The sequence below is a fragment of the Colletotrichum scovillei genome (assembly GCF_011075155.1).
Source record: "Colletotrichum scovillei strain TJNH1 chromosome Unknown Contig00002, whole genome shotgun sequence".
Lineage (NCBI taxonomy): Eukaryota > Fungi > Ascomycota > Sordariomycetes > Glomerellales > Glomerellaceae > Colletotrichum > Colletotrichum scovillei.
Window position 1 is genome coordinate 3,054,695 of NW_023336260.1, and position 24,574 is coordinate 3,079,268.

Genomic DNA, 24,574 nt, shown 5'->3' on the forward strand with positions numbered 1-24,574 from the left:
GCCACCCTTCCGTGATGATTGATGACACTACATGTATAAAGCGCTCTTATATAGTCCAAAGCCAATTTTTTTTTTTTTTTGGAACGTCTTCGTCTCCATCCGGATTGTCCTTTATCGTCGATTGTTCCGTGTTCATCCTCGTCTCTTTACCAATTCTCAGCTATTGGAGTATTGTCGCTACTTCAGGTAAATCTTTTTCTGGCAAGCTAGTGGCCGGTGTATCTATGTGCGCATTGCTTGAGATGGTCTCCATTCTGAAAAGGATACAGTAGGTGCAAAATATTAAAACGCAAACTCCAGAGTATACAACAAATGAAAGTAGGATGGTTTAATTCCAGGAGTGATAGTGATTAATTACCAACATAAGCAAGAGGTGGCACTGGTCATTGTTGACTTAGTCACTCGGTTATCGATTGCATCGAGGCCGTCATTACTTGTTCAGTTGCACGTGGTCTGTCCAGTATTCACGGAAGACGGAAGATAGGAGACGCATATCAGAATGCCGACCTCGAATGTGAAATTTCCCGATGAGGGTATAGTGTTTCTTTTATTCGGGGGGCTAGCTGTTGTTACATGTACATGTTCTTCTTTCTATTCCTACACACTCGCCACGACATCATCGCAACGCCCGCATAACGTCTCCTCTTTGGGCGCGATATACCGCCAGCAGCGCGGGCACTTGTGCTCGTTAGGCGGCAGCACCGAGACCGTCCCCTTTGCGCCGTTAACCTCGAATAGCTCGTCGTACCGCCACTCGGGCTGATTGGGCATCTCCCTGTTGATCTCGACCGACGATACGACAAACATGGCTTCCAGCTCCTCTCCGTACTTGGCCAGCACGCCGGCGACTGCTTGATCCTCGGTTGTAACAATCACAGAAGACTGCAGTGACGACCCGAGGACCTTGGCCGCGCGGCCCTTTTCGAGAGCAGCCTTGACGGCGCCCTGGACGGACATCAGAACGGGAAGGTCCTTGCGGAGGGAAGCCTCCCCGATCGCCGAGGGCGCTCTGCTGTGGACGGGGGCGTCGTAGGGAGTGTACAAAGGATGGAGGATGCTGCTGTGGGCCTTGATGTACTCGGGCCGGTGGTCCCACGCCTCCTCGACCAGGAGCGGCGTCATGGGCGAGAGCATGCGGAGGAAGCCGAGGAAGATGGGCTCCAGCACGCCACCGCCGTCGCCGCAGTAAAGTCGGTCCTTCATCGCCTCGAGGTAGAAGGCGGACAGGTCGTTGGCGACCCAGCGGTTGAGGGCGCTGAATGCCTTGTAGAACTCGTGCGCGGCGAAGGCCTTTTCGACTTCCGTCATGACGTCGTGTAGCTGGATGAGGGCGATGTGGTCCAGCGTCGTCGTGGGCGCGGTCCGGGCGGACTCGTGCATCGAGCCCGTCAGCATCTTGATGATTGTGCGGTACTTGACCAGCACGGCGTGAACGGACTTGAGGACCGCCTGGCCGATGGCTACGTCTTTGGTGTACTCTGAGCTGGCGGCCCAGAGACGGAGGGCGTCTGGGCCCAGGGCCTCGTAGGTTGGGGCGGCGCCGGCTACCTTGGCCTTGCCTCTGAGCTTGATTGGCGGCAGGAGGGTGCCGTCCATGATTTGACCGGGTGAAATGGTGTTTCCGATCGACTTTGACATCTTCTTGCCGGTGTGGTCAAGCGTGAAGCCGTGGGTGATGAGAGTCTTGAAAGGAGACTTGGGCTGCGCTTGGGAAGTTGCGTCGCCCTCGGCCCTTTGCGCGGCGACGTACGAAAGCAAGCTTGACTGAAACCAGCCACGGTGCTGATCGGACCCCTCGAGATAGACGTCGGCTTGGCCCTTGCTCTCTGTCCAACTGCTTCCGCTGTCGAACCAGACATCCATTGTGTCGGTACCACGTCTATAGCTTCCTTTCAAAGACGGTGCAACCCAAGCGGGTTCATCGGCGGTATCAGAGAACCAGGCATCAATACCACGCTTCTGGATGACCGAGATGATGTGGTCGACGGATTCCTCCGTCACTACGGCGTCTCCGTTGGCATCATACAAAGCGGGGATGGGAACGCCCCAGGCACGCTGGCGAGAAATGCACCACTCACTACGACCAACGACGAAGCTTTCAAGGCGGTTGCGTCCGGTTGATGGCACAAACTTGACTTCCTTTAGGGCGTTGAGAGCGTCGTCCTTGATGCTACCGACATCAGCGAACCATTGAGCCGTCGACCGCATGACCACGGGCTGTTTCGTCCTCCAGTCATAGGGGTATTTATGCTTGTACTTTGCTGCCTGGAGAACATCGTCTTCAATCAGGGCGAGAACGGCCTTGCTACCGCCCTTGAGGATCGAGGAGGCTTCGGTCAGCTTTTCTGGATCGTCTGGGAAAGCGTCACGGGTGAAGTTTCCTTCGTCATCGATAGGTGCGAAGGCATCGATGCCCAGTTGCGCGCAAGCCTCGTAGTCCTCGAAACCGTGACCAGGAGCGATGTGGACAAGTCCAGTTCCAGAATCTGCTGACACAAACTCTGCGTGGATGATTGGTTGAAGTGCAGAGTTGGCCCCTTGCAGCCTGTTCTTATACTGCAAGCCACGCAATTCGGAACCCTTGATAGATGCCACGATGACTTGAGGCTGTTCGGGGAAGAGGGCCTTAACAGCCTCAAGACGGCTGACTGCAGTGAGGTATGCGCTTCCGTTGACGGCGGTTATGGCATAGTCCAGTTCTTCGTGAATTGCGATGGCTTTGTTCGCCGGGAGGGTCCAGGGGGTTGTCGTCCAGATAATGGCGTAGAGCTGGCCAGTAAAGCCGTCCAAGGAGGGGCCGCCAACGATTGGGTACCGAACGTAAGCTGCCGTCGAAACATGGTTCTCATTGTACTCCAGCTCAGCCTCCGCCAGCGCGGTTCTTGAGGATGGCGACCAGTATACGGGCTTGCTTTTACGGTAGATGAGGCCTCGCCGTACCATCTGCTTGAACAAGCGCAACTGCCTGACCTCGAAATCGGGGTCCATTGTCGTCCATCGCGCGTCCCAGTCGGCCATGACGCCGTACGAGCGGAAGCCCTCCATCTGCTCCAGAACGGTGGTGGAAGCGAGCTGTCTCGCAGCCTTACGGATCTCTACCGGAGTCATGCCCTTGCCGCCTGACGTGCCAACGGCCTTCATTTCGATAGGGAGGCCATGACAATCCCAGCCGGGCCTGTAGCGTATGCGATATCCTACAAGACTGGCATTAGGCGACGACGTAGAAAGCGAATCCGGGGTACTATCGGACCTTGCTGGACCTTCACTCTATTAATCATGTCCTTGAGGATCTTGTTCAAGGCGTGACCGGCGTGAAGGCCCCCATTTGCGTACGGGGGGCCATCGTGCAGAATGAACTCGGGCCTAGAGTCATTGGATGACTGCCACTTATAGAAGTCGTCGGCGGATCGGCGGAGGTACTCGGGACGGAACTGCGAGAGCGGGCGCGGTCTAAGACGGCCCGGGCCACGGGTAAGCTGAGGACGGAGCCGAGGGGGGAGCGGCGGTGGTTGCACCAGAAGATCGGGAAAGCTTACGGGAATGTGGATTTGGGTAGCCTCAGTGTCGATGCCCATGACTTCGACATGATCGCTTTGTCAGCATCACTACGAAGGAGAGGAACAGAGAGTCGAACTGCGGTGCGGACTTTGAGGTTCGGCCATTGGACGAGAAAGTCGATAACCGGAGCTTCTGGACGCGGCACCGGAGCTGGACGACGCGATTCCGAGAAAATTTAAGTGGGCCCTTTGTTAATTGCCTGAGGTCACTGGCGGCAGGCGCATCCAGTGTCGTGCTGCGTTCAGTCGCCGCCCCGCGGGAGCAACTGCACGGGGCACTGCTGCTGCAGGATACCTTAGGGAGAATGCTACTGGTAGTACTTGCGGCGCGGATTCTCAGGTATACGTCCCTTACCCACCCGCAAATACGCTTTAAACTAGGAAAGGTACTTATGTGCAGGTGGGTCAGCTCTCATCCGACGTCACGACGTGCAGTCAGGGCAACCTGCACTCATCTACAGCCACTTCCCCTTCGACATCAACTTCATCATAGCCTTTCTTCTGAAAGCTCCTCAGATCACTTACTACCTCGAGTTCCCTTCGGTTTCCGCGCACCACTCGACCACGTTGTATTGGGCAAAGACCTCTTCAGAAAGCCACCTCTTTACGTCTCAGTAAAATACCACCTCGAATCCAGGCTTGAGTTTATGCTGCACGAGCCTCACTGCAACTGCGTCTCATAGGAAACAGCAACTATGGCGCCTCTACGCCGATATTTGAGGATCACAAAGTACTCCGTTCTCGAGTGTCGCATCTATCTCGACAATCCGGCGTTGGCACAAAGCTGGCTTCTCAATCCTCGGAACCCCATCTTACCCAAGGTCATCGAGAGCGTCCGTCCATTAGTGTTACCAAAACTACGTGAAGAGAAGGAGAGAGAAAGGGCAAAGAAGAAGACTTCCAAAAAGAAGACTATCAAGGATGTTGTTGTCCAAGGTTTGTCGTCCTGTTTCGCAGCCTTACTCACTGTCACCGTCCCGCTCAACCCAACCCAACCCTCGCCGTCGTAATCAGCCCGGTCCAGACCATTTCTCGAACCGAATAAAGTTGGCTGATCATGACATCTGCCAGATGAGTTTGAGGTCTCCATGTTTTTGACCGAGACAAGTACGCGCCATTCGCTGCTCACTAAGCACAAGCACTTCCGCGACAAAGCGCCCGGGAAGTTGCAGTCAAACTCCAACAAACTGATAAACGAAACGAATGACGTACCCATTGATCTGGACATGGAGTCCGAGGCTGCCGCTGGTACGGTGCCTATTCGGCAGGAAAGTGAATCCGAGGACGACACTGCCGGCCTTTCCCGCATCCCCGCTGTCGATGAAACAAGCCGGCCTCAGCGATCAAAAAGACAGCGCGGAGAACCTCGCGATGATCAGGATGCCGACTACGCGACGACCTCGGAAAATGATGCTGGCGCCGAGGCTTCGGCGATTGAGATAGACTCCGACGATGATGCTCCTCGGCCGTCCAAGCGTGTCAAGAAGCAAGAAACTGGGTCTGACCTAGAGGAAGACGGCGACGACAAGAAGAAGATGGCAGTGGATGTCTCCTATGAGGGTTTCGCGATCTACGGTCGTGTGCTTTGCCTCGTTGTCAAGAAGCGCCAAGGTCTAAGATTAGCATCTTCGACTGCAGCTGGGGGTGCCAAGCAGCCTGCAGGTCAAGCTAGCATGGAGAACTGGATCAGCTCTACCCAGATGCCCAACCCTGGCGCCGAGGAGGACGCACCATGAAGACCAGCCGCTAGGCAAGAATACCATGGCCCTACAAAACTGCCACATCAAAGAAGTGACTTCACATCGTGGGGGGAGCTCACCCACCTCACCGGCATGAATAACCGATGACACGATGGCAGCTCACTTCGGACCAACTTTTGAAAATTTGACACCTCTGTCACTGCCATTTGTTGGCATGCTTCGTATAGTTTGGCCACCTTGGACCGATAATCGCGCTATTATCCACCCGTCGTTTCGTGTGTCTAGACTAGCCAAGTCTCTTTGCAGTAGATGCGCAACGTTAACGGGACACTCTCACCGCAAACTCATCGAGATCTGGGATACGAAGCAAGAATACGCGGCTGTTTCGAGAAAGCCCCGCTGGGTGCCCATTACGAAAGCGACAATGGTTCAAGAAAGATTCACACTACACGTGTTGCTGGGATATTGTGCAGGCCAAGCCTTGACGAAAGCTGGGGAAAGGCAAGGTCATCCCGAGCTCCGCCTTCGGACCGGCGGAAAGTCCGCCAAACGGGCCTTGTAGGGATACGTCGGGCTCCCACACCGGACTATAGCACGCTTATAAACGCCGTCTTATTCACCGGGACAGTCCCGGATTGCCATAGCTCCAATACGGCATGGTGCCGAAGTGGCGATCCAGATGAGCCATGGGCAACAGTTGCTGTAAGCGTGCACGGTTGACGATGCTTACTTAGGCCAGCGACAAGTGAAACGAGCTCGATGGAAAGCAAGTTGGTTGGCACGTTGGCATACGCCAGCCCAGCTGTTCGGCTTCGGGCAACAGAGAGCATACGACGTTACGATTCAGTCCCAATGCCACGCCAAGGCCGCACTAGCTTTGCAAAGTTCCCGACCTGCTGGAATCATGGACTTCTCCTGCCGTTTGCGCAGATTTCGTATTCTGCTTTTACCACCCCCTCTTCTTGTCTGTCGCGGATTCCTCTTGGCGCCGTATATGCCTCTACAACTCCGACGATCGTAACGATCGTAACGACATCGACCACGAGGTCCTCCAAGGCGGAAGGAAACCCTAGTCTAGGCTTCGAGTTTGAGGAAGCTGTATGTAGCGGTGGACGCGGAAACGAAACTGACTTATCGGCCGAGGCAGCCGTTCCTAGAGGCGATCAAGGGCACCGTAGCCTCCAAGCGCATGACACATGACTTTAAGCGCAGGCGACTGTGACATTCAACTTTCTCCTGGAAAGGCAGACAGGGCAAATTTCCAATCAGGAAACGTCAGCAAGGATGCTACTTGCAATTGCTTCCTAGATGCGCAACATCGATGCCAAACTCGTCAAACACGCGATGGAAGGCTGATCTCACATTCGTACCAAAATACATAGCTCAAGAAGATACATCTCGACCAAGTACCGACAGACATCTGCCTGTGAAGCCTCAAATCCCCACCCTTGATGCTGCTTACGGTCGTAGGGTAGGTAGGTACTCGGTCAAATTGCTGCTACACACCATCATTTTCAGAGACCAAGTGGCTAAGAGTCACGATAATGACAGCCTAACCTAGTTAATTCGCCTGATCACAAATCAGTGTCGGCTTACTGACAGGCAGAGTCACGCTAGCTTCCCGTCTAACCCGCCCAGCACGGACTCGTGGTCGGACGATTTGACGAGAGACTCTGACGACATGATTGGAGATGTCGGACGGCGGAGTGGCTGCAGAGCTGTCTCTGATCCTTGCCGCTATACAGCCGGATCGCTAACTCTTAGTAGAACGGAAGTGGCTTACACGGCAGCTCTCTCATGGACAAACATCATGGATAATGATAAGCCTCGCAGCTTTCAACCTCGCTGCGCTGCACAGCATATGCGGCAACGATAAGAAGAGGGTATCTTTGCTACTTACCCCGCCTAAGCTGACGGTTCAGAATTAATTGCATTTGAATGGTGTCAGCGAGGCACAGCGAATCCTCACCGTCAAAAATGCAACCCCCCCAGCCTTGAGTACACATGACCACGCGCTGCCATGGGTCGACGGCAGAATGAGGGTGTGGACGATCGTTGGAGCGGTGATGGCACAGCACCCAGTCTATCGGGCCATGGGCGTAGCAGAAAACGAAGCCGAGGAAACAGTGAACTTGCGATTTAGCCTCCTCCCAAAGCGTCAACCTGCATCGCCTACTGGCCGATCAACCGTTTCTCTCCCCACCGAGCCGGTTGATGTTCACTACCCGTACGGATAGGGCAGCAGAGAGTAGCGTATCCGTACAGACCCAAGGTCGATGGCCCTTGTCGAGGGACCGGACGAAACTGTCCACATAGTCCGTGAAGCGTCTGCCTTCTCTACCGTTTGAGCGGGACGTGCGGGCATTTTGACGCAAACCGAGTTCTGGGTTTACGCGTCTCAGAGGCACCCTTGACGCAAGGGTATCATCACCCGGAGTTAGGGAACGGCAACCTTCTCGACGTGTTGCCCTCCTAAATGAAGCGAGAACCGGTCATACAAACCTCTTTCTCCCCGGGTTACCTCTTTTCGACATGCTCGGCCGATGGACTTTCTGGGCAGCGGGGTTCGCGGCGGGTCGCGGAGGTGGGTCACAATGACGGCGACTACGGCGGCATCGTATGGGGTAGGGGGAAAACAGAATCTGAACTGAGTCCTCGTCACTTCGTCACGGAGAATGAACCTAGCGACCTCCGTTTGTTGAAGACCCCTTCTGGTAAGTTTGGCACCTTGTCCGTGACATGTAAGTGCCCCGCGATGTTGTCCCTTGCTGCGGGCGACGATAAATTGGAATAGCTTCAAGGGGCCGTGTGAGATGTCTCGGGAAGCGAGAGACCAAGGCGAATAGTACAGTAATACAACTGAGGCCTTCTCAGAATCCGTCGCCAATTTTCCCCTTGTACCTGCAGTAGCGGTCGTTGATCTTTTTGGGACGGGAAGCTGTTCTATTGGAACTACTACGAAGCAACGGCACCAACAGCAAGACCGGCGGAGTTCAGCTGACCAGCGATGGGCTGTGTCGAGCCAACATCAATCAGGCTTCGACTGTGCGTTCTTGGCTCGCGAACTATCTGTCATTCGCACCCCGTCTCTGCTGAAAGCCTGATGAGCAAGAAGCTTGCAGCAGCCAGGCCAGGTGTGACCAACTGAGCTGCCGCCGTCGCACCGCCCATCACACCTGAGCTTGGGGGAGGTCCGGGCGTACGCAGTACACATCAGCAGCAGCAGCCAGCGGCTCGCTCGCTCGCTCGATGAGATCCCTGTTCGAAGGTGTCCAAGGTGTGGTGTGATCGTCAGGGGTAGGTTGTTGCCCGTCAGCCGGCCCCTTGCCAAACACCACGTGGGAGAAACGGTGAACTGAGCCAACAGAGCGGACGCCTCTGTGCTTCCCGAGCTCTTTTGGGGGCCACTTTGTCATCATTCTCGGGGGAGGGGAGGAGAACGGTGGACGCTTTTGGGGGGCTTGCGTCGCACACCTCGTGTCACTGCGGAGCGAGACGAGAGTTGAGGAAAAGAGCATGTTTCAGATGCCTCTGTATTGCCTACCGTCTCTGAGTTCTCATTGGTTACACAACGAATCGAAGGCTGGAGGAAATGAGCTGTGGTCCTCTCTTGACAAGAAGGACGATGCCGAGGCTGCCGAGTGAGAGAGAGTTTCTTTGGCAGCGTGGCTTGGCCGTCCTCGGCCGACTACGGATACGGAAATCGTATATCGATATTAAGAGGCACGTCAATCGCCTCAAAGGAAACACCCGCGGGGCACCGAGTATACTTGGGGGCTGATTTGGGGGCTGTGTGAGGGCATTCCAAAACGGACACACGGGCTGACTGCGATTTTCTGAGATGTGAGATGAGTGCAACGGTCACTCGTTCGATGAAGCAGCCGCCCGAGACCACAGCCTGGCGCTCAACAGGCAAAAGACGGGGTGGCGGGCGATCATTGATGGCGCCAGGATCTTATCAGTTACCTCAACTCGGGCGATAATGTCACCATCGCAACAAAACTGCCACTGGAGGTGGATGGGTACGACGCGCCAGCGCAGCAACCCCAATTCATGATGGAATTTGTCTGCCTGCATATGCCGTGAACCGTGGCACTATCTGTTGCAGTATTCAGTATCCATACACACTATTAAGTTAATCAACACTATCATGTTGTCTCTGACCTCGCTTCAGACCCCCGCCCCCAAGGAAATATTGATGCCAGGCTTTTCCTTTGCGGTAATTGTCCGACAGCGGCGGCATTCCTGCAGGTTTCTGAACGAGGGTACACGGCATACACTTTAAAAACGCCATGTGTTGCACACAGCCTAACCGAAGATGATGGAACATGCAGCAAATGGCGGGCGGCGAGGCGTCCACCTACCTAGGTATTTTGGATCATCCGTTTTGACCGGGGAGAGAGCTCCAGGACCTTGATGCCGCTCGAAGCTCGAACAGCTGAGGCAGGCAAGGGAATGAGAATGCGGGCGGGAGAGATGTATGCTGCTCTGAAAACGCCGTCTTTACGGTTTCCTGAATGCTATAGGGCTGCCAGACGACCAAGAGGTAGGCAAAGGCTCCGTGTCTCCGGGCAGAGAGACATCAGTCGCATGAAGCGCTTCAGCCACTCGAACCATCTGTGCCACTCTCTTCTCATTTCTTGATACTCGTCGCCTGGGACGGACTCGTCACAGATTTTCAATGTAATTATGGTACGACTTGTCAGTCCTTACGCCGCCGCCGGATGGCACAATCCAAATCAGACATCAGCTGAACAGTCTTCTTTCGATCGCGGAGGTCGCCGGTTGAAACCATAGACAATAGACGGACAGACAGGCCTCTGACCGATCATCTATCACAGGAACGGACCTTCAAATCTTTGGAGGCATGAACCTTTTCCGAGGGGCGTTGAGACAATGCCAATGTTTTGCCTCCGCAACATGCAAATAGGGTAATGCTATGTTTCCCGCAGTGGCCCGGCGTTCGTTCATCAATCCCAAATCGCGAACTACTGGCTCTAATCAACCCAGGACAGCAATAATACATCAAGTAATCATCACCTTACGGTACGTTTTCCAAAATTGCTTGGCTCCGTCTCAGACCGGTGGCTCGCCCCGAGTATCACCTACCGTACGCTTCTCGTCTGATATCTGAACAGTATTCGGTCATGCTCTCAGGTAACCCCCCCCCCCCTCCCTATCTGAGAATAGAATACGGTGGGAGTGAGTGGTGCTGGAGAAACTGGAGAAGTTCGATCGTGACGCGCCTTGTCAATCTGCCTGCCCGTCATGAGGGGGCGATTTGCACCTGGTTCCCAGCATCCCCAAACGATTGCGACGCCCACCCCGTATCCAAGGTTCCGCATCTCTTGCTCCTGCAGCTCGATTTAGCGGTGTATTGCGTGTGCACGGTCGGGCGGGTGGAGAGCAGAGAAGAAGATCGTGACCATACTTGACACCAGTGACACCAGTGACACCGTCACTTTTCTGTCACTTTTCTTTCGAAGATCCCCGGACGGCAGGCAACTCACTGACAGAAATACGGAGCGAAGGAGTCAATGGCGTATGGCCCCAAGGAAGTCAACCGAAGTGCCAAGTTACCCCCCCTAAAGTCTCCAAGTCCTCCAAGCCCGGCGCCAAAACAGGGTTTTCTGATGGAATCATTTTGATCAGATGATGGGTTTCTGTATTTTCTGCATTGGACCTCCTCTTCGGAACCAACACATTGTACGGATAGCGCCTTTTCGATCACATTTTCCCCTGGTTGATCATCAGTACGGGTACGCGATGCAAGGATGTAAAACAAGGATCTTCTGCAGAGAGACAGCAAATGCTGCAGGATTGCCCGATTCGGGCAACCCGCCAAACCAACCTGTATGAGAGGATGTTTCTGCCGTCGCAGTGACAGCTTTCCGACGTCGCGAGATCCTGCCGCCGTGGTAGAGGAAGAAGCAAAGCTGCAAAGCGCTACCTGGGGAATTAAACCTTGGCCCAAAATCCTGAGATGCGGAGGTTCTCGGCCGAAGACGAGGAAGGAGCTCTCCAAGTTTTTTTCCTTTTTGGCCCAACTGCAGTAGTTCTGAGTCAAACTTCAACCGGTTCCTGGTGAGAGTTCACGATGGATTGCTAGCTACCTTAGGTAGGCAGTTCTGCTAGACGAAGCGGCAGGCCGCAGGAAGTATCCGCCGTATTAGTTGACACTAACTTGACAGGCGCTAGAGACATTGGGGGAAAGGAAAAAAAAGAAGCCCATCTCGTCCTCGATGATCGTGAAATATTGTCTGGATCGGGGCTTGCAGCTTGTAAGCGCCCGCGAGCACACGGACTCTTTGTTCCTGGACCGAAGGGAAGCCTCTCCCGGTGCCTCGGTTCCTGAGCGAAACTTGATTGAGAGAGCTGGAACAGGGCAAATAGGTCTTGGTTTTTCACGCGAACTAGTGGACGCAAGCACTTTAGTGTTTAGCCCTCTTCTTGTGACGAGTATACGATCCTGCCGCTGCCTGCCAGTCTGCCAGAGAAAAGGACGGTGCGCGCTTCTATCTAGCATGTAGTGTAGAAAAGAAGCAAACGTGCGTACGCCGGACTATGGTACTACGGGCAGTCGGGCACCCATCATTGTGATCACGGAGGATGCGTTTTCTTGAACGGCATCTCGACGCGACATAGAGACACGCCCCCTTTCTCTCCTCCCCCCACGGGCGGACGGACAAGTGACGACGCGTTCGTGGGAAGCAAAGCAAGGCACAGTATTCACCGAAAGACGGGATGCCGCAGCCGGTTCGTGTACGGATAGTGTACACTGTTTCCAACTTTTCCTTCTGGTTGGTACCGGTCCTCTGGAACCCGTCACGGGGACACGTTCGATGCGACGCTGCATCTGCACGATGGATGCCAGGACGGAGAAACGGGATGGGAACGGTGAGGGCACGGCTGGAACGGATGACTCACATATTGGCATCTTTTCTTTTTCTTTTCTGGTCGGGTACCTTGGGTATCACACCGTTCTGGTGAGTTCCGAAGTTCTCATTTCACCGTATTTCCTTTGATGACCAATTTTTCTTGATTTCTTGATGTTTCTTCTTCCATTGTACGAGACGATGATACCCTGACCGGGTTCCGGCAGTCGGTGAAGCGGTCGGTACCCCGTCCGGTGTGTTGTGTGTTCCAACAATAGCGCAGAGCAAGGTACTCCATACTCTGGGTACTCTGGGTCTGCTGACTGGCAGAAAAAAGATCGACGACGTGCATTTCGTGGGGCCTGGAATGACGATGCTATTCCCACAAACGTTTTTTTGTGGGGGAAAATCTGCTTAGGTGAGAAGGGGAGAGAGAGAGTTCGTGTAACGGAACTAATTGGTTCCCTGCAACACTGCAGCTTACATCACGCGCATCTCGCCCAAACCGAGACGAACGAAACCCGAAACCCCAGCCTCGTGGATTTTCGCGTGTTGGTTGGTGACAGACTGCTGGGTACAGGAGAGGCGACAAATTACGGAGAGAAATCTTAATTCCAATTTCGATGGAACTGGATGGAGGCGTCGCCAATTTACGGAACACCTTCTAGAAAATTTGCCACATGTTCCTGAATTTCCGACAGAGTTCTGGGGCGGGTTCTGACCTTGCAGAGGAAGAACGGACCCGAATTTTGGATGCGAGATACCCTCATCCCAGTCAAAGTGGTCTTTGTTCGTGGTTCCTGGATTTTTTAGAAAAGAATTTCCCACAATATTGGAGTTTGACAAAAATTTGACAACCACAGACAAGGACAGGGGACGCGGAGTCAGGAACAGGAACGGTACAGACTATGAAGTAGTAGTGTACGCGGGAACGGAATTGGGGCACGGTTTGTTAGCATCCAAGACGGAGATTTCGAATTAAAACTCATTAGTGTAGATGAGAAAACGGAGACGTGGCATTTCTTCTCCTGCCCCCTGTGGCGAAGCGGCTCTTACACGTATAGTAATTACCCGCCCAAAAATATCTGCCGTTGTTGAGATGAGGACAGACACGATGTGACAGTGGTGGTCAGTGTTGGCGTCGGAGGATATCTCTGTCGGAAAGTCCAAGCCCAAAAAAGCGCTGCTATTATTGTTGTGTACGGAGTACGGGAGAATGTTCCACAGTTCCACTCGTTGCTGCCATCAGTCACCCGTACGCGTCTCAGACCGCGCAAGCGTCCCATCAGCCCAATAGAATGGCATCTTCCGGGTTCCTGGGCCGGCCGACGCATCATAAGGGGCGTGGGAAGAAGGGCGCCCAAAGGAACAAGACAAGAGTGAAGAGCCCAAAAAGATTCAGACGAAAAGGAAAAGGAGGCGTCTGCGGCGTTGTGTTTCGTTTCGTCCGGTCTCCTGACGCCGCAGCGTCACCGTCACCCGGTTCAACAATAGTAACGGGATCAAACTCAACAAAGCGGGAAGAGGAACAGAAAACTTCTTTCCAACTGCCAAGGTTCATGCAAGGGCGCCGACCGATGCAAGAGAAACGTGATGGAAGACAAGTTAGGAGAGTGTAGAGATCGCCGCAATGGGGATCGGAGAGCCGCGGGCAAGTGCCAGGCACGCGGTAGAAGGAGGCGTTCGTCCCGGGGCTGCGGTACGCTTGAGGGGGTGAGTGGGCGACGGTATCCGCAAGGGCAGAAATTCCCATTCGCCGGAGCGAAGGTTCATGGCTTTTTTGAGGATTCCGGAGTTGATCATATCCGGCATCTTGGGTCGATGGCGTTTGCCATCTATTCCTCCTAGGCTACGTTTCGTGGGTATGGTGAGCAACAGAGTAGCTCTTATCACCAATGGCATCCCACTCGGACGATGCCTCTTGTCCCTTTCCGGTGGTAAATGTCCATGTCCGAAGAGGCGGCACTTGGTTGCCGCCGGCTACGAGTGAGCGGAGGGCAGCTTAGAGCGCTGGAGCCATGGCTAGGACAACGCGGAATGGGTTTCTCAGAATGGAAAGGACGATGAGGACCAGCGAATACGATTTTACCAATTTTCGGACCTCTATCCGTAGTGTCGGGCCGTAGCACATAGGATGAGATATCTCTGCTCGGGGCGTGGCTGGCTGGAGAAGCGTCGGCATCACGAAGCTAGTGACACACGCCTTTTACCAGAGCACCGGGTCTGGCTTTACGCTCCGTTCGTGGGCCTGGGACAACGGAGACTACTTCGTGTTAGTGATAGGTCCTCTTCGTGGGATCACAGAGAGTGAGACATTGACGGGGACTCTAGCGAAGCTTATTTCGCCAAAATCCACGGCAATTGGTATAATTGTTTTTCCTGCTCATTCGTCAATGTGCGACGAACCACGGGAAGCATTCCATTCTGCAGCCTCAACTTTCCCAATGGAGAGGGTCCCTCAGAATTCCACTCGTCGCGCCGCTTGATCGCATACGTGCCCGTTCACCGTGAGACATTTGTGCCGCCACGCGGCAGAAGCTGACCGAAGCTGAAGCTGAAGATGGGTTCCAATTGTCTCCCCGTTCTTTGGGTCCCGTGTACGTGGGAACGGCACCGCCGAAATTGAACATTAGCAGCCTGTGTCTCCGTGTTATAGCCAAGGGCAAGCAGCAGTAGTCAACCGTTTGGAAGCGGGATTGGGCGGGCTGAAGCAGGCATCACGTCAATAAGTACGAACTGGGGCTGGCTGACTGACCCAACAGAGCGGGTAGCCGTATCCATCCAAGGCGAACGAGGAATGGGAGGACCAAAACCCGAGTCCGTTCATCCCCAACATCGTACTCGAAGCTGCATGGGTAAGGGGATGGTGATGGAATTTGGAAGATGAGGCTCAAACGGTGTAAGGGTTTCGAGAGCACAGGTGTGGTCCCCTTAACTATTCATACACTAACAGACATGGGAGAATCCTTGATCGTGGATAGGAAAGTCGGTGTCGTCGTTTTCGTCGTGGACTTCTCACCGACGGGGATTGCACGGTTCAGAGGTAGCTCAAGGGGGATGGGGAAATTTCCCAGCAGACTGGTTTCGGTCTGATCTTCGTCTCAAGTTATTTCGCCTTCACCGAAAGTAGGGTGGAGCAAGTCTTTTCAAACGGTGAAGCCAGAGGCGAACTAGGAGAAACCCCTTTTCTCCAGTCCTGAGTGGACAGTCTCAGCATTCCCCTTACCGTAACGTGACGCCCGACAACGATATCCCAGCCATCTTTTTTTGTCGCTATTGTGCTCCATCTTTTCATTTTGGTGTTTGCTCGTGTGCGCGCGCACCCCATAGCCCCCCATGGCTCATGCTGACCCTAAAACGAAGGGGTTCGCGATGATGAAGGGGAGGATCCTTGTTCGGGAATGCTTCCATTCGTCGAGGATCCGCTCCTTCTAGACGCTTTTTCTCTTCTTCCTTGGTTTCGAAGAAGATGATCCTCTCTCCACCGCTTCTTTCGTTGGCTTCTATTCTCCATAGTGTAACCGGTGTCCATGGGTTTGGCAAGATTGGGAAATGCAACGTGGATTCATTTGGCAACCGAAAGCGGTGCCAGGTTTCCGTTTGGCATAGTGGGGAAAGGGGGAACACTTCAGGCTTGTGAAGATTTTCACATGATTTCTTCGTGATGGGATAATGACATCTTTCGCATCGTGACACAGGAAGTGAAGAGAATGACCCCTCTTTTCTGCGTACGCGCTCATCTGCACGAGCACTTCACCAAGCTAGAGATGTAGGAAGACCTGACGTGAACCAGGGTGCTGGATGAGCGGAGGGAGGGTGAAGCAAAGATGAGCGGTCTCGCATGTCAAGAATCTCGGTTCCACAGAGACGGTGTCATTCATCAATCATCTCAGCCTTGGAGAGCAGGGGAAGAAAAGATGATCGGGTTGAAGGGAGCGTTCTGACTGGAAAATGCCCGAGGTGAGGTTAACCGCGCAGACAAGGGTTGTTGCAGAAGCGGATGGGGGGAGAAGATCGCCAACTCATTGTGAGTCACACTCATCGACAGAAGTTCATCAACAACGCTTCCCAACAACATTAACGGACAGATTTCATGCGACCCATGATAATTACCGGGCAGGCAAGCAAGCAAGCACAGTCACTACCTAGGTGATTGGCAGGACCTGACCGCCTTTGTGTGAACGTTTGCCTTGGACCGACAACCACACACACAAACACCCTGGTCCGCTTGGCGGGAGCGGAGACAGTCAGCCTGTCAAGGAACTTTCGGTGTCCTCGGCACGGGAAACGGAGAACAAATGTCAAAACCCCCCAAGGATGTGGAACCTCCGGTTCGTCAGCGCGACAGCGGAAAGCCAAGACTTTTGGAAAGTTGGGTCGCGCCGCTGCATGTGCACTTTTTACAATGGGGAACAAACTGGGAACGTTTTCATTTTCACGAGCTGATGTTCTTTTCCTTCCATTTCGAGTGGGGAGAGAACGTGGATAGAACAAAACGGGGTTCGGGTGTGTGTGTACGAATACATACATCGTATGGGTAATTATGAAGCGAGTGAGAGTGCGAGAAAGGTCACAAAGTGGATGCGGGTGTTTATCAAACAGGATGGGAAATCAAGCAAAAGACAGCGTGGCCGTGGAATTCTGCAGACATGTGAGTGTGAGTTTGAGTGTGATAGTGAGGTGAGAGTCGTCGTCATGATGGGAATGTTTGTCTGTTTCTCCAAGACCACCACCGCCGTGGCACCGCTTGCCGCTAGGTATGACTGGCTCGCCGTGAGACCGAACCGAACGCGAAGGCCACTCGGCCACTCACTCAGCCAGCCAACCAACTCGCCAGCGCCGCCAGCACGTTATTTTGCGAGCGCAGGCATTCCGAGTTGGGGGATAAGGCTGCATGGGAGAGGATCACCATGCAGCGTAACCATGTGTCATCACAGACACTCTGCTGTTGGATGGGAGTGGGAGGAAATGCTGTAACTGGTTACTGTTCAATGAGTGAAAAGAGGCGCCAATCAGAGGAGACGATGTCCAAAACGGTGGGCGTAACGGACTTCGGCCGGCTTGGGAGGACGGGAGTTGTGTGGTTGGCGTGGACGGAACTTCTTGGACATGTACACTCCGTACACAGCTTTCCGCAGTTTCGCATTGCAAGCACGTATCTAGGTCCCGACCGTAATGCGACATTCTCTCTCATGCAAGTGACGCTTTCCGTGTGTTGGGATGATAGGAGCACGTCACAACCGTTTTTGTTTTATCCACCGTCCTCCCGCAACTACCACACCACCCATCAGTATCATGTCAATATCAGGACTGTGGCTGGGAGCGTCCTCCCGCTCCGCACCTCCATCTGCGTTTGTTTCTGCCCACGAGGAGTTGCTGGAGTGTGTGGGTGGGTTGTTCGTCAAAATGTCAGCAATTTGCGACGTTGTTGCTGACGGTGGCGCGGTGACACAGCATGGCAAGGCAGCAAGCGAGACAGGAACATGTGTCTGAGCCTCTGGATTGGGAATAAAAGTGTGTCAGCCTGCAGAAACTGACTGAGCTGGTCTTTGTGTGACAGTAAGACGTATGCTGTGTACGTTGACACGAGGTTGTAATGTCAATAAGCTTCTGACTGTGTGTCCAAAACCCGGGAACCCAAGACCTTTCCCCGAAGCCTCCGTGCTTCGCCGCGGAATATGGGTCCGGTCCAGTCCCCTCCCCCGGAGTTGGGTGGGCAGACAAAGACGTAGACTAACAACGTCAACATGTTCTCCATTCAGGAACCCGAGAAGAGCGCACCCTCGTTTTCGTTCCGAATTTGCTTGCTTACGGATTCTCGGGCAATTGAGGAGAGGGATGGGATGAGTGAGGCCCAACCTTGCCATTGCAGAAACGGTCGATCAATCAAACCAAACACGGACCCCGAAGCCCTTTTTGTCTGATGTTTTGATGGTATGGATATGCTTGAACGGCACGAACGTTGGGGATTTCCGGTGTGATTGGTCTTGACAGCGTCATTGGTAAAAATGTGTGGTCGCACAAGGAAAGCCACACTATGGAGAAGTGCTACCGTGGCTTGAGAACCAATCTTTAGACGGTGGAACGTTATGTCTTCAATTTTGCCCAGATTGTGACACCTCTTCGTACACCCCGATCGGTATTCAGGTCGTTCGATTCCGCATTGTGGTGCGGAACAAATAAGTAATCCAAGACTTGAGGCGTAATATTGGTACGCTTTCCTCTGCCGACGCTTGTTTGTAGTGTCTAGACTTTTCCAAGATATATGCCAGAAGGTCACGAGCAAAACGCGGACGCGGACGCCATCACCATGGTCCTGGTGCTACCGCGAGCCCGGCTCTGGGTAGATAATGTGCCATGGCTCCATGGCTCCATGGGAAAGATTTTGAGTTGTGTCTGGGCAAGCTGAAGGCCTTTTGGCTAGCCGGCGACAATCGCGATTATCGAGATGCGGATCCGCGACGGCAATTTCCATGAAGCTTTGAACGACCAGTGCCTCTTAAGACAAGCCACCAATTCCCGGCAAGTGGGATGGAACGAGGGGTAATGTGGTCTTGTGGTGTCTTGTTCGACCACTGGCAGTTGTCAATGTCTTTGTCCTCCCCCCATCGTGGAAAGAGAGAAAAAAAGATTAACCCTTCATTTGGGTGTGGCTTTCTCTCCGCCATGGCTTGGTGTTCCTCGAGCTTGTACGCTTCAAGAAGGTGTTTCGTTGGCGCTAACCTTGGGGAAACACGGGAACTGCCATCCCACCCAAAAGCTGCTCTCTACGGTCTACCTACTCAGGTCTCAGGAACCAACCGTTTGCTTGAACTCAAGGTTTGGAGCTTGGGGCATCGTAGTGAGGCTTCTTGTGTGGCTTTCCAGGTTTTTGAATGGGACGGGGCACGTTCGTGTTACCATCCGCCCATCCAAGTGCCATGTTACCGCAAGCCTTGGTGTCCTGATCACCGCCGCGATGACAAGCCCCCGCGCCGCGGATCCGTAGATCTGGTAATGGGAGGCTTGCGTTAGAACGGGCGGGCACACGCTTTCCACGGCTCTCCCACGCGCCGTGGGGAGAGTATGAGAAGGGAAGGAGATCGCCGAACTATCGTTGGATGATTTTCTCCCTCGGCTCGGTCTTCTTCACGAGGCGTTCCACGTCTTCCTTCCTTTCGCTCCTCACCTAGTGTCTTGCGGGAGGAAAACCGGGCAAAAAGACCCTACTGCCATGGCTGTGTGTAGGTATGTACGGAATACACGGTGCTCGCTCGACATTTCGTGTGTTATCGGGCGATTGTGGTTTGGCTAAGCCACCACCGCCAACGACTCTCTCTGTTCCATGTTACATTTGAAACTGCGACGGCAAGAATCAAAAGGTGTTTACTGTACCCGATAACTCCCATCTCTACGGATATGGCAATAGCACGAGCTCCTTTCGGAAACATTGCGAGCAAGACCGGGGATACGGTCGACAAGGGTTGTGGGACGTTTGATTGATGCCGTCAGCATCGGCATACCGTCAGCTTCCCATCGCTACCAGCATTTTCCGGTCTTACCTACAGATACAGCCTGGGTCTGGTACTCTGCCGTGCTGCCGTACTCCGTACCCAGGTAGGCGGATACGGGGTGGGCGACGTGCAGATGTGTGAACAACGTGGTCGAGCGATGCGCCAAGATGGCGACCGAGGAGGGAAATCATCGATTCATCATTTGATCCAGGGCGTCTTACGCGACATGGGGGAAGCGAGCGCAGGAGTTGTGTTGTATCGAGAAGCATAGCCTGCTGCAGGCTTCCCTCGCTTCTCTTGCCCGTACCTTCTATTCGTACAGGTCTAGGCAGGCAGGCTGTGTGCGCTGTCTATCAAGCGTAATTCTGTACGGACATTTCTTCTTTCTCAATATCTGATGGGTAGTCTTGTCTTGGGATCGTGACCAGCTGACCTCGACTTGCATGTCTAGGCGGAAACTGGGCAACTGGGGTCTGAATGGCGCCAGCAAGGGTTGAAAGTGCTCGAGGGTGATGATGTGCACATTACGGTGCCAAGGTTGCACGTAACGTGAGACCATTGCGGGGGGGGGGATCAGTCATTGATCCCAGTGCTCCGTACGAGACCAAGGTAAGCAGCCACCAACCAATGAGACTTCGAAACGGTGGGTCATTGAAACGGTTGGGAGCCCGGTCTGTGTGAGGAAAAAAAGGGCTGAACTTGTTGGTACGGCAGTAAGATTGGCATCGACATCCAATAGACCGGATTCGTGTCCCAGACAACGAAAAGGCTGATCGCCAACAGGAAGAAGCAAGCCAGAGACAGACGCAGGGGAAGGAAGGGCCTCGATAAGAATAGCCACGGGAATACCACTCCCCGGACTTGGGTCTTCAGCTCCATCCCTTGACCGAAGATATTCGGAGAGAGAGAGAGGAGGCGCAGAGCAATAAGCAAAGTAGGATGAAGCTGAAAGCTGTGGGTGCCAGCTGGCGATGCTGAAACAGAGACATTTGATCACCACCGGTCGACCGGTGAAGATAACAGGCAGAAACAGAAACAGCATATTGGCAAAAAGGAAGGAAAAAGGGAAATAAGGAATGCTTGGTCTCATTGGGGGCCAGGGGTCTAGGCCAAGCATTGGATCTACATAGGAACGTGGTGACACGGCAGAGACCAAGAAGGAGGCTGAACCTCTGAAGACACCCATATTCATTTTTGTCCAATTATCCTGAGACATCCTTCTTTTTTGCGCCATCCATCCCACGGGGACGGGAGATGGACGCAAATGGTACCGCGCTCCGGCCATTGCCTGGACCCGAGTGATTGGGAATTCCTTACAATTCCTTTTTTCGAGCTCAGCAAAGGGGATGGGGAGTCTCACAGTCTCACACAATGATCGACGACAGGACAAACGGCACATCGAGCTTCGTGTTTGGCGTGTAGGATGTTCAAATCTTTGATACGTATCTATTCCTCCACGCCTCGGTCGGACTCGGTGTGCCAGTGACATGTTGGAATTGTATCTCAAAGAGCTGGAAATGACAACAACGAACCGAACACACACCCCCTGGATCTTGTCTCGTGTGATCAAACAAGCCTTTCTTCAATATTTCGCTTCCCCGAGGTGGTCGCGCATTCCTCGCGTTCGTCGTCGGACTTTTTAGGGTTCTTGTTGATTGTTGACTTGCAGTAGTGTAACCTCGAAAGATTGTCCACAATTTTCCAGGGTCCAGGCCTAGAGAGGATAACGAGCGTGGGACGGAGTTCTCACGGACGGACACGGCATGAAAGGTAAAGTAAGCATATCACGGCACGCGCATACAGGTTGCTGGTATTACGGAGTTGGTGGTTAATCTCCGAGAGGGATATGGCCTTCCTTCAAGACGGTGTACCGTGTCTTCACTATAGAGTTCGGCACATCTAACAGTTACACATTGTATGCAGAGCTGTCCGTGAGATGCGCGATTGGATGAACGAAAGAGTCGGAGAGTCAGGGAGGAAGTTTAACGGCCGGCTCACGGCTCGTGATGTGAGTCGTGACAGAGCCCAATGGTTCGCATGCTTCTCGCTGGGCCACGGAAAGAAGCTTTCCCCAGGGGTTGATTGAGTAGGAAGCAGTGCTTGTAGCAGGAGCGGTAAGGCAGAACTCTTATTGCTGATGGAACGGTAGACTTGGCTTTTTCCCTTTCTCATTTTGGGTTTGTAGACCTCGCAGGGATGGCCTCATCGGGGACCATCAAGACGCGGACGCGCGCGGGCGGCGGCGCAAGTAACAGACAGCTCGGGGCCCGGGCAGGTAATTCATTCAGGGTTTTTTCTTTGGGAATTGCGAAATAGAGTGCGTGACGGAAGTCCCGCTAGGATGGGTGGCCCCAGATGTGCGGCTCATACAGTTCATACTCAAAAAGTCCTACGGATCATTTGGCTGGCATTTCACGTAAGACACCGAACCGAACTCAAAAGTCCGGAGTCTGGAGTCTGGAGAAGGAGATGGAAATTTTAGGGGTTCCTCACATTGCCTGGCACATGACAGACAAGGCTGAAGATGAGATTAAGCATACCGGGGGTGTAATGTGAGTTGGTTGGTCATGACCAAGGTTCTTGTCCCCGTGGTAAACGGAGTAACTGGATAGAGAAAGCCGGTCATCGGGGAATGAGAGTGAGAAGAAAAAAAGTTTGCACAAAATTGAAGTTGCATTCGGCATCGTGACCGCCTCTCTTTTCTACCATCTCTCATAGGCTCATTTTCCAGCCCAACCAAATCTCACAACAACATAATCCCCTGACTGGCTGGAGGCGGTGGGCTGACCTGGGAGCCTGGGCTGAATATGGAGAAATTTTGGGAAATTACAGAAGCGGTCGAACTTTTTCCACAATCGTTCCATGAAAGCTTCCATGCATGAGCAGCGGCCCCTTGGAGGCCGGGGGGGGGGGGGGGACTCTGACGAGATCCAATCTCGCTATGCGCTTCCCATGTTGAGTAGGTGAACGGAAAGCGGGTCGGCAGAGCAAACGGCAGAAAAAGAGAAGGACCAGGTTTAATTATTACCGTAAAGCAGAGCCAATTCGGCTCGTTCGCTTCATTATTACCGATTTTTTGATGGGAAATTTCCCTCTCTCTCTCCCTTGCCTTGGTTCAGCCCGCCCGCTCCCCCTTACCCCTGGGCCCCTACCGTCTTCGACTTCCTTGAAGTGAAGAGAGTGTCCATTTTCCCCTTGGCCCATGCCACGCATGCCCTTGTCCTGCTGCAAGATGGTCGATTTCGAATGGAGATGGGAGGAGGGTTTCGTTGCGCCCCGCTGGACCCCTTGAAGCGCTGATGACAGGCAGCTTTTTCTAATTTGATGATGATTTTTTTGCCAACGGAGGAGGATGAGGCCAATCATCCACTCCCCCTTGCTCTGCCTTGATCGTAGATAATCTGTTACCTGTTACTACGTGTCAGCTGCTGTCCGCATTCAGCCTTTTTGACCATGATTACGGCACTTCATCGTAATACGGAGTACGGGACTTGGGTTGGGGGTTTATTCTTATTCCAGGCAGACGCTATTACAAGGTGAGGTAAGCTCGGAGAGCTCATCGGGGCGCAGCAGGACGCCTACGTCGGAGTGGTTAGGTGAGATCAGGCAATGCGATGATAATTGCTGCTCAATGCTGCGGATTTCGGAATGAAATGCGACGGTAAAATGGGCTGCGGCAGCAGGAAGCTGAGAAGACACGAAGAAGAAACACCCCCTGAAGAATTTTATTTTAGATGCACCTGAAGCAACGTCGACGGAGCCTCTGGCCCCGCTATCTGCAGCAGCACATGCGCATGCAAGTGAAATGTAATGACTTTTTTTTTTCTTACATGTATTCTATTGCTTCTTCTGCGTCTTTAGAGGCGTGTACTCTACTGCGTACAGCCAAGGTAGAGTTGCAGTTGCGGGTTTGTGTGTGGGCTTGCGCTACGTGTACGTTGGCCTCTGCAGAACAAGCGACGCCAATGATGTAGGTGTAAAGTAATGTGTAATCGTGTTTGCGCGCCCAGAAAAATTAAGATTACTGCGCAGAAAAGGACGAAAAAGGGCCGCGCAGTTATATCCGTAGTATCCGTAGTAGCGAAAGTCGTAATAGTAACGGACGTACGACTGTACGCGGCAGATATTCTACGGGCGTTCGGTGAGACTTTTTTCTACGGGGGAACGATTTGGTGTTCTACGGACGCTGAGCCACGGCCGGCCGCTTGTTGGGCGGCGCCTTGTCCGCGCAATGCTGCTTGTAAGTTGTCGAGTTTGGGTGAAAGGATCAGACTCACAAGAGCCAAAAGAGAGTTTTTGTCCATCGCGAACCGGGGAACTCCCCCCCAACGTGGGAACAAAGAGCCGCTTGGTGAAAGGGGACTCGGGAGTTGAGACGAGACATCACTGCTCACTTGCAGAAGTGGACAGTTTAAACAGGCCACCCAGGTTTGAGGTTTTCTGTAGACACCGTGACATGATGCGAATGCGTCAGGGAGGAGAGGTCTATGAGGGAGGTGACTTGAGAGTTCTGTAATTCGTACTCCTTCTCGCTGTCGTCAACGCAAAATTACGCACGTCGCAACTTTATATTGGCTCTGTAACTGGTTGATTGGGTGTCGTCTGAAGATGGACGGCACGAGATGGGAGCTTTGGCAATTTTGGTAGTCCAAGTGTAGGTGTGTGTGTGTGTGTGTGTGTGTGTGTGTGTGTGAGAGTGCCATTCTGTGTGCCACGGCGACGTCTGTATGTGTGTGTGTGGTGTTGCGTGGTGGTCACTGGTTGACTGGTTTGGTGTCAATTAGGTGGTGTTTGAGCGGTGAGCTTTGCAATTTCCCTGACGGTTTGAGATTGAACCGTAACAGGAAGAGTAGGACAAGGGTTGGATTGGAAGAGACGGAGCTGCCGAACGCTGTCTCCTTTTTTTTCTGAAGGGCTCCCCTTTTTTTTTTGGTGCCGGGAATGGATAC

The 24,574-nt window shown here is 53.4% G+C and overlaps 2 protein-coding genes across 2 annotated transcripts; one reads left to right on the forward strand and one right to left on the reverse strand.

The window, feature by feature from the left end:
- Positions 1-552: 552 nt before the first annotated feature.
- On the reverse strand, positions 553-3,653 carry HER10_EVM0011733 (isoleucyl-tRNA synthetase). Its single transcript, XM_035481156.1, has 3 exons — positions 3,537-3,653; positions 3,251-3,450; positions 553-3,194 (listed from the first exon to the last, which is right to left on the reverse strand). Exons 1-3 carry the CDS (start codon positions 3,584-3,586, stop codon positions 598-600), a joined length of 2,847 nt encoding a protein of 948 aa, XP_035337736.1. The 5' UTR covers positions 3,587-3,653; the 3' UTR covers positions 553-597.
- A 269-nt stretch (positions 3,654-3,922) lies between these two features.
- On the forward strand, positions 3,923-6,762 carry HER10_EVM0002748 (uncharacterized protein). The gene is made up of 2 exons (XM_035472445.1): positions 3,923-4,493; positions 4,629-6,762. Exons 1-2 carry the CDS (start codon positions 4,253-4,255, stop codon positions 5,291-5,293), a joined length of 906 nt encoding a protein of 301 aa, XP_035336996.1. The 5' UTR covers positions 3,923-4,252; the 3' UTR covers positions 5,294-6,762.
- Positions 6,763-24,574: the final 17,812 nt, after the last annotated feature.

Coding starts and splice junctions, on each gene's coding strand:
- HER10_EVM0011733 (XM_035481156.1), bottom strand. CDS start 3,586: ATGTCGAAGTCATGGGCATCGACACTGAGGCTACCCAAATCCACATTC. Junction 3,451..3,536: donor CTACCCAAATCCACATTCCC/GTAAGCTTTCCC, acceptor GGGCCGTCTTAG/ACCGCGCCCGCTCTCGCAGT. Junction 3,195..3,250: donor TAGAGTGAAGGTCCAGCAAG/GTCCGATAGTAC, acceptor CCAGTCTTGTAG/GATATCGCATACGCTACAGG.
- HER10_EVM0002748 (XM_035472445.1), top strand. CDS start 4,253: ATGGCGCCTCTACGCCGATATTTGAGGATCACAAAGTACTCCGTTCTC. Junction 4,494..4,628: donor CAAGGATGTTGTTGTCCAAG/GTTTGTCGTCCT, acceptor GACATCTGCCAG/ATGAGTTTGAGGTCTCCATG.